The 8,191-nt window shown below is 50.9% G+C and overlaps 4 protein-coding genes across 4 annotated transcripts; 2 read left to right on the top strand and 2 right to left on the bottom strand.

Annotated features, from left to right (window-relative positions):
- Positions 1 to 27: 27 nt before the first annotated feature.
- BDV27DRAFT_164731 (uncharacterized protein) lies at positions 28 to 1,155 on the bottom strand (the record flags this gene model as incomplete). The annotated part of the gene is made up of 4 exons (XM_032073747.1): positions 28 to 745; positions 812 to 863; positions 933 to 938; positions 990 to 1,155. 4 exons carry the CDS (start codon positions 1,153 to 1,155, stop codon positions 28 to 30), a joined length of 942 nt encoding a protein of 313 aa, XP_031920288.1.
- A 786-nt stretch (positions 1,156 to 1,941) lies between these two features.
- Positions 1,942 to 3,878, top strand: BDV27DRAFT_139766 (cytochrome P450). Its single transcript, XM_032069520.1, has 5 exons — positions 1,942 to 2,144; positions 2,196 to 2,300; positions 2,356 to 2,484; positions 2,543 to 3,747; positions 3,799 to 3,878. Exons 1-5 carry the CDS (start codon positions 2,031 to 2,033, stop codon positions 3,800 to 3,802), a joined length of 1,557 nt encoding a protein of 518 aa, XP_031920287.1. The 5' UTR covers positions 1,942 to 2,030; the 3' UTR covers positions 3,803 to 3,878.
- A 202-nt stretch (positions 3,879 to 4,080) lies between these two features.
- Positions 4,081 to 4,921, top strand: BDV27DRAFT_93152 (thioredoxin-like protein). The gene is made up of 3 exons (XM_032077981.1): positions 4,081 to 4,182; positions 4,316 to 4,648; positions 4,746 to 4,921. Exons 1-3 carry the CDS (start codon positions 4,168 to 4,170, stop codon positions 4,830 to 4,832), a joined length of 435 nt encoding a protein of 144 aa, XP_031920286.1. The 5' UTR covers positions 4,081 to 4,167; the 3' UTR covers positions 4,833 to 4,921.
- Positions 4,922 to 4,972: 51 nt separating this feature from the next.
- On the bottom strand, positions 4,973 to 7,326 carry BDV27DRAFT_93158 (serine/threonine-protein kinase). Its single transcript, XM_032077982.1, has 3 exons — positions 6,644 to 7,326; positions 5,271 to 6,585; positions 4,973 to 5,215 (listed from the first exon to the last, which is right to left on the bottom strand). Exons 1-3 carry the CDS (start codon positions 7,215 to 7,217, stop codon positions 5,131 to 5,133), a joined length of 1,974 nt encoding a protein of 657 aa, XP_031920285.1. The 5' UTR covers positions 7,218 to 7,326; the 3' UTR covers positions 4,973 to 5,130.
- Positions 7,327 to 8,191: the final 865 nt, after the last annotated feature.

The following is an 8,191-nucleotide window of genomic DNA, read 5'->3' as shown; positions in this document are numbered from 1 at the left end:
AAAAAAAAAAAGAAGATATATGGATACTCACCCCCACAGAACCATCAGCAAATACGAAGCCATATCATCCTCGCTCAGCCCACGGCGTCTCATCTCTGGTATAGCGCTTCTGACAGCCCAACATTGGTCGCCCTGACTAGATGGGGGTAGACGCATGTATTCTATTAAACAGCGTCGCATCCGGACCCTAGCAGCACGAACCTTTTTGCCGCATGGCCGTGGTAACTTGAAGAGCAGCTTCCACAGGTCCATTTCGAGACACACCAGATCTTCCACGATACACGGTGAGAGGCTCCAGATGGAACCTCCAAACCAGGCCGTTGTAACTGCGCGAATGATCGCGGTCTGCGCCCACCTATATAACGAGACAGTTCGCTCCTGCTCGTCCGAGGTCCGGAGGAGAGTCGGGGCGTTGATTGCATCCCATCGAACATGGGATTCCAGGACCTCCAGGGACCGAGCGAGTAGCTCAGTGCTTAAGGACTTTTCCAGGAGCTGCTTCCTCATGAACTCCTCCGCTACCAGGACTAATGCTGGTGCCTTCGGTTGGGAATCATGATCCATCTCCGAGATCCCTGATTCCGAACACCCAAGGCCCATTAGGAGGCTCTTGAGGTGCTCCTTATGTGATAGTTGTGGTGGTTCTCTCAATACCGCAGTGGCATCCTGCTCGGAGAGGATGAAGTAAATCGTCTGTCCGAATACATTGATAGCGACTGGTTCTCCACTGCCCTTGCAGTACTTGCTGTTGTTTTACACACTTAGGTGAACGACGCTAAGTATAATGTTAAGGATCGAACAGGCAACTCACATTGCGAATGATAGTAGATCATGAGGGTTCCTTATCATCGAGATTGCATGGCCTTTTCCAAGTAATTAGCGTTACCCAATCGATGGTGCTCGAGCATAAGTGACTAGTAAGCAGGCCGTACCAGCAACTGTTCGGTTTGGTAAGCAGTGAAATAACAATCATCCCGTTCAATACTTACATGGGATTACATATGGGACTTCCCTCGGCGAGTTCGGGTCGAAGAAAGGGCGGACGGTGAATCGCCAGAGGCGCCAGAGCACATACGCTAGGACACCACATACGACCAGGTTTAGCAGACTCAATTCACGCTGGAGAAGCCCAAAGTCAGGAATGGCAGCTGACATGATATAGAACAGATACACTGGAACAGATATGAAAGTGAAAAGACGGGATGAGAAAGACATGCGCCGTAACCGCCTCTCAGGGTTACCCTTATATTGAGCACTATGTTTAATTTCGGAAAAAGAGGCAAACTACTGGCTACGCTATCCCACTGCTTTTTGCGCAGTCCGTAAGCTGGACAGGGGTAGGGTTTTCTAGACCCTAGACTTTACGAGACCAGGCGGGATCTGCCTCGCCATCAATGTCGAATTGTCTTGTAGGATAAATACTACAGGTTACGTGCAGCCTTTTCCGCGGCCCCAAGCTGACTCACTTAACTCTCATGGCACCATCCAGCTGGAGATCGACCAAGTTAAGAAATGTCAGAGATTACGAGAGAATGCAGGTCTCGGATGTTGTTCTTAGTGATAGTTCTCGTGTCAGGGCACGAAAGGATATCATCAACCCTATCTATCTGACTCCGAGCGGGGTAAATCCAACGATGTAACTGTAGAGATAAACTGATGCAAGTAAGCATTTAGTGCGTGATGCTTAAAGTACGGTGCAGCACCTGAATCACAGTCGCCATGGCCATCCTGCCGGACGGGAGGATGATAGCTTATTCCGACTCATTCCTCTTAGGGCTTCTCATACATCCCGCAACCATCGGCTTACTACTTGCAATGTTCTTGCAGTACAGCTTACTGTATGAAAAATACCCCGCAGCCTCAACATTGGTAGTTAGGACTATATATACATTGAACATGTGATAGATAGTAGCTGGGAAGCCGTAGGCTCCTCTTTTTGTAGTTGGATTCTGCGCCCTAATGCCATCTCCCTCCTCGTGTGTGTTTGTGTGTTATAGTTGTATATATACGACATTCCTGTCTGAATCGGCATGCAGAACTTATCGTATCCCTTCAATATAGGGCCTGCCCCTCTCTGTGGTATGCTGCTATTCCTACTCTGCTTTCGACTGTGGATTCGCATAAGGGTCAACTCCCAAGAACCAGTACGCCGGCCGCAAATACAAGAAAGAAGCACTGCTGATGCCATGTCCTAGAGACATCAAAATATCATTATTGTCGAGCCTCCCATCTACATCCTCAAGGTTATCTGCCGAATTCAATATCTCTGGAAGGGACCCGAGATACTGCAGCAAGCACACGTAAGTACTAGGATCACAGAAACCGGTCATGGAAAGCTGAGCCTGTATTACTCAGGTAAAAGATATTCCATATGCCATACGCACACCGGAAGCATATCAGGTCCATTTCTCGTCAAGGGAGCATATCAAGCAACTTGTTCAGGCGCCAGACACCTGTTTGTCACTGCATGCTTTGGCCAAAGATGTACGTCCTTCTCCTTCTTATTCAAATTTATATATTATTCAGGACTTAACAAAAGCAGATGTTTCAGCCCAAATACACTATGGACGGCCTAGGAGTTGACGACTGCATGAGTGCAAACGGCACCATCCACCAGCGAGCCCTCCAAGCCGAGCTGCGATCCCACCTGCCAGCCCTAATACATCCCTTGACCGACTGTATAGCCAGAGCTCTCACAGAGGAGATAACAGACAGCAAGCCCCTGTCCGGGGGATGGCACGCACTGCAGATATTTCCCATGGCTAAGCGACTGATTACGGCCACCAACGCCTTGGTCTTCTTCGGCCCAGAAGTATCAAGTGACCCGGTCTTTCTCAACGCCGCACTCGAGTATCCCGAGCATCTAATGGAAACAGCCGAAGTACTCCGCCTCCTGCCCTCGTGGCTCGCGCCATTCGTTGCACCTTATCTAATGCGCCGCCACAGAGCGCTGAAGATCCTGTTAGACCGTCTCGTCCCAGTCGTGGAAGCCCGTCTTCTTAACGCCGCCACCACCACCATCCCCACCACCCCAGGACATACAGACTGCATCCAGTTCTTCGTCAACGCTGTTGCACGCAAGAACCAGCAGCACGAATGGCCAGCCCACCGAATCGTCCAAGTCCTCTTAGGAATCTGGTTCGCCTCCGTCCACCAGCCTGCAATGTGTCTCTTCTACGCCCTCGACGACCTCTCCCTCCACCCCGAATACACCACCGCATTGCGCGACGAGGTCCGCGCAATCAACACAGCCCAAGACATCACCAACCTCCCTTTACTCAACGGCTTCCTCAAGGAATCCGCGCGCCTCCACCCAACGGATTCCATCTCGCTACGGCGTAAGGTCCTCCAAACTTTCACATTACACGACGGAACTAGCCTAGCGAAGGACGACATCGCATGCATCCCTCTCCAGCCCCTCCTCCAAGACCCAGAGGTCTACATCGACCCACTCACATTCAACCCTTATCGGTTCATGAACCTAAACCGGGATGCCAAACCCAGAGCCGCCTCTACCTCGGACTTCACAGACGCCGATGTCACCTTCCCGATATGGGGGCTAGGGAAACGGGCTTGTCCGGGTCGGTACTATGCCTCGCTGCTCCTAAAGCTCGTTCTGGCGCAGGTCCTGCTCCGCTATGATCTGAGGATGCTGGACGGGGCGCAGGAAAAGAGGTATTTCTATTGGCGTTCTGCGATTGTTCCGAAGGCTGGGGCGATATTGCAGTTTCGGGAACGGGCAGAATACTATTAGTATATAGTTAATAGTTAAACCTGAACTTGAACAATATATTTTACTTGATTCTTTTCATCAATATCTCTGGAAACATGGTCATAAGGATGCCAAATATCTCCCTTTATCTGATCGAATAGTGCTGCTATGTAGAAGATAGGTATTGTTCTACAGCTCCAGAACAAGAAATCAATTAAATCCCCACTCCCGTGACCCCAGAATAAAAAACACCCTACCAAATCGGGCCCCCGACAATGCCCACTAACCCAAACTAGACACACATATTAAAAAAAAAAACATGACGTAATCAAACCCAACCACCTCCGACTCATCTAAACCAATTTACAATAATCAATAACCCAATACTCTGTATCTCACATCACAGAACTAAAAATCCATCTCACCCTCGAAAGAAAGAGAAAAAAGCAGCCAAAATGGTCTTCCGCTTTGTACGTTCCAATCCCAATCCCAATCCCCAAACAACCTTCCCCTACCTCCCCCCCAAATACAAGAAGATATCACCTACCACTAACCACCTATTCAATTCAAATCCAACTAACATACCTCCTCATCCGAAAACAGGCTAAAACCCTCGACCCCATAACCCTCTTCCACAGTCCCAGCACGCCGGCGTCCCAAAATGCCCTGAAAACGCTACAACGCGCACTCGCCGCCGCCGAAGCGGGCGAACCGCAGACGACCAAACGGGGCGAGTTCCAATTGGAAGTGACGACGGAGACGCCGACGACAGACCAGCTGCGGAATATTCTGGACTATGTGACGGCGGATCCGGCGGGGGCAGGGAGTAATCGGATTGTGTATGGGGTTGAGCAGGTGGTGAAGGGGGCGAGGAATGCGGAGGATGCGGTGAAGAGGTTTAAGGAGAATGGGGGGCAGGGGCTTGTTAGGCCTATTGTGAGTATATGTCTCTTTTCTTTTCTTTCTTTGTTTTCTCTCTTGTCTTTTGTTTGAGGCTTGGGATTGAAGGGTGGGCTAATTTTGGTTTTGTTAGACGGTGGATTGGACGAATGGACGGGCTGTGCTTGGGGATAATGAGTCGGAGATTTTGAAGATGGTGCATCAATTGGATGTTGATTAGATTTCTATTCTTCGTTGGGTGGGCTTTCTTGGCTACAATTTCCCTGGGATGACATGGCTTTGAAAATCTTGATTTCGTTTATCAGTCTAAGATACCTTCTATGTATCATACAAGCAATTACACTCAACTCCAGACCATGACCCTTGACCCTTGACCCGGTAATGCATACAGTCAGACATGAACATTAAACATATACTCGCTCATCAAATCCAGTCATGGTCAATTCGAGATCCAGCTCGTACCGTGCCAGTAAGGAGGAAAAGAAAAAAGTTGAAAGTGAAGGGAAAGAAGATATGTGTTAAAACATCGTCCCGAACGACCCATCCGTCGCAATGGGTTTGCGCGGTGAGCTGCGTCCTCCGTCCATTGCTGGTTTTCGATGCCTATATCCGTTCATTAGAAACCATGTTGATATGACCGATCTGAGGGCGAACGTACCTGAATGTGAATCCGACGAAGAGACCCTTACTCATCTTCTCGTCTCGTTCTGCCATTTCCTCCAATGCGCGTTGCTTGTCATGGACCTCCTTGTACTTGGCCATGTCCGCCTCGCTGGTAAAGTCGTCGAAGTAGCCTGCGTCCGTCTCCGAATCCAGTTCGGGTACAAACGGCGCACGCTGGTCGCGCAGTCGGTTGAAGTCAACCTCCGCAAAGTAGTCATGGGCGTGAATCTCATGGATATTCTTGAACCGTTTCTCCTTCGAAGCTACCAACTTCGTGATCAGATCCCACGTCCGTCGCGACAGGAAGTAGTTCGGGTCTTCATATACTGGTTTGCGCAGCACCTTTTGCCAATTCTTCAGATTCTGCCACGTCTCATCTACCGTGGCACCGGCAAAAGGTGGGTATCCCGCCAGGGCCTCAAACAGCATGCATCCCAAGCTCCAGTAGTCGACCGTGAAATCATACTGCTCGCCCTTCAATACCTCCGGCGCCATGTAATCGGGCGATCCCACGATGGACTTGGCGTAGTTGACTTGACGCTCGCGGAGAGTGCGATATCCCTGGCGTCGCTCGGCCATCGTGCGCTGCTCCATTGGACGACCGAACGGCACCGGCGTGTTGCCCACCTCCTCCAGCTTCACGCGCATGGATTCGATCTTGCCGGGATTCAGCATGCCGGCCGCCAGGCCAAAGTCGGTCAGCTTCACGTGGCCTGTGGAGTCGATCAGGAAATTTTCCGGCTTCAAGTCACGATGGATGTAACCCAGCGCATGCAGGGCGTCGATGCAGCTGAACATCTCACTGATATAGAATCGCGCGTGGCGGTTGTGCAGAACCCCTGTATTGTTCAGGAGTGTGCGGAAATCACCACCGGGCACATACTCCATCGCAAGGTAAATTTGGTCCTCATCCTGGAAAGCGTAGAGTAGCTTGACTAGCCATTCACTCTTGGCGGCCGTCAAGATGTCGCGCTCGGTCAAAATATGCCGGATCTCGTCCAGTTTAAACAGTAGTTTTTTGCTCATGACCTTCAATGCGCACACCTCCCGGGTATCTTTCTTCTGCGCCAAATACACCTGTCCATAGCCACCCTGGCCGACCTGCGTCAGGATCTGGAAATCGTGTTGGCGGAGACGGGTGCGGCGCTTGCGGAGGTGGGCCCGTTCCCGACCCAGATATTTGAGGAGGGCCGGCTCGTAGTCATCCATGGGAGTTGCGGGGGGCTCCGGGTAGGCATTTCGGAATTGAGAGTAGCGAGTTTGGCGATTGTGCACATAACTAAGGAGGTCGAAATAATGGTCGAGGAAATCTAGAAACGGTTAGCCGACTCGATACCATCGGTTGAGAATGTTCGTGCGGACACCTACAGAGCTGTGTCACGTTTACCAATCGTTTTACCCGAGGGTTCTGCAGTTTCTCCATCTCCTCCGGTGTCAGCCCCCGCATCTGCACCTGACGTCTCTGGATGCTCTCTACATCGCGTGGCTGATAGGGCTGGTGACGAGAGATGGCGGCCGCGGCAGGATTTGGGCCGAGGTCTTTGGCCAGCCGCGTCGGACTCGGTGGTGTGTTCTCCTTATTTGCTTTGCGTGTCGGACTGCCGGGGGGCTGTCGAATGACGCTCTCACTGAAGTCTTCCACTGACTTTTTGGGAGAAAACATGGGGTGATTGTAATGGTCGTAGGTGCCCTTGTTGGGCGAGGTGGGGTTCAGCTTCATCGCTTTATCGAAGACATTTGGTAGGTCTAGGGCGCCCGGTGGAAATCTGTTTTTGCTAGGACTGCCCTGCGGCGTCTGAACAGGACTGGTAAACCCATTCTGCGAAGGTGTGGAGGGGCGATCCAAAGTCTCGTTGCCCGAACGGGTATGTAGCAGGGGAGGGGGATTGGGCAGCCGGAGCGCTGGTCGATCACTCGACTCACGGGCGAAGTTGAGTGTCATCACCACAGGAGGATAATTATTCGAGCACGTTGGATCTAATCAAACGGGTAAATGTGGCCGACGACCCCTTTGATAAGGGCGAGCCGAGGGGTTGCTGCTGTGTTTTTTTCCCGGCTGGTCGCTGGAGGGGGCCGAAAATTACAGGAAAAGAAAAAGAAAAGCAATAAACAAGAAAAAGCAACAAGTTGCACGAGTCGTGGAAATATCGGTGAGAGAGGTCAACAAAAAATAAAGTGAAACCCACTCAGAACCAGGAAAAAGCAATGAGCGGTACAAAGAACGCGGGAGTCGTCCAGAACCACTGCCGTTGAGAGTCGGGTACCGACGTGAAGAATGGCTTTGTTTGATAGGGGGTTTTTGAAAGGGAAGAGAAAGACGAGGGACAAAGACCAGAAGTAAGTCACACTCGCTAAAAGATCTCTCGTACAGAGATGAATGGAATAGTTTTTAAGATCGTGGAGGAGAGGCGAACCGAGAAGAGACAGGGAGGGGAAGGGGAGAAATGAGACAGGGATATGGAGATTGAAGCTGAAGGCTGAACACTAACACTAAACTAAACGACCACTAGACTCGATGGAATACCTGAGGGCCTGAGGCCGGAAGCGCCTGCAGCCCGCTACCCAATGGCTTCATTTCTCCCCACAGTTTCCTGACCAACCAGAATAGCTAGTGCATGCTTTAATTTCTTCTGTGCTCGCCCTACTCGCTCGTTGCTCCGGTAACTCCCTTCCTCCGATCCCTCTAGACACGGTCGATCCAGATGCGCCTGCCGTAATTCCCAGGGGGAAATTCGAGTTTATCGGATCAAGTTGTCAAGGCACTGCCTGCTGATTGGACTATCCCCTGTCTTGGGAGTGATCGATGGATCAGCGTAGGAGATTTTGTGATTGTGTGGGTTTCTCGACCTGCAAGTCATCGACCTAGTATCCGCCAGGGAAATCCTTCCACTCTTTCCCTGTCGAGAAGAAAAAAAA

Source organism: Aspergillus caelatus (assembly GCF_009193585.1).
Source record: "Aspergillus caelatus strain CBS 763.97 unplaced genomic scaffold BDV27scaffold_528, whole genome shotgun sequence".
In the NCBI taxonomy this organism is placed as follows: Eukaryota; Fungi; Ascomycota; class Eurotiomycetes; order Eurotiales; family Aspergillaceae; genus Aspergillus; species Aspergillus caelatus.
The sequence above is the reverse complement of the archived record's forward strand: the minus strand, read 5'-3'. Positions and strand labels throughout refer to the sequence as shown.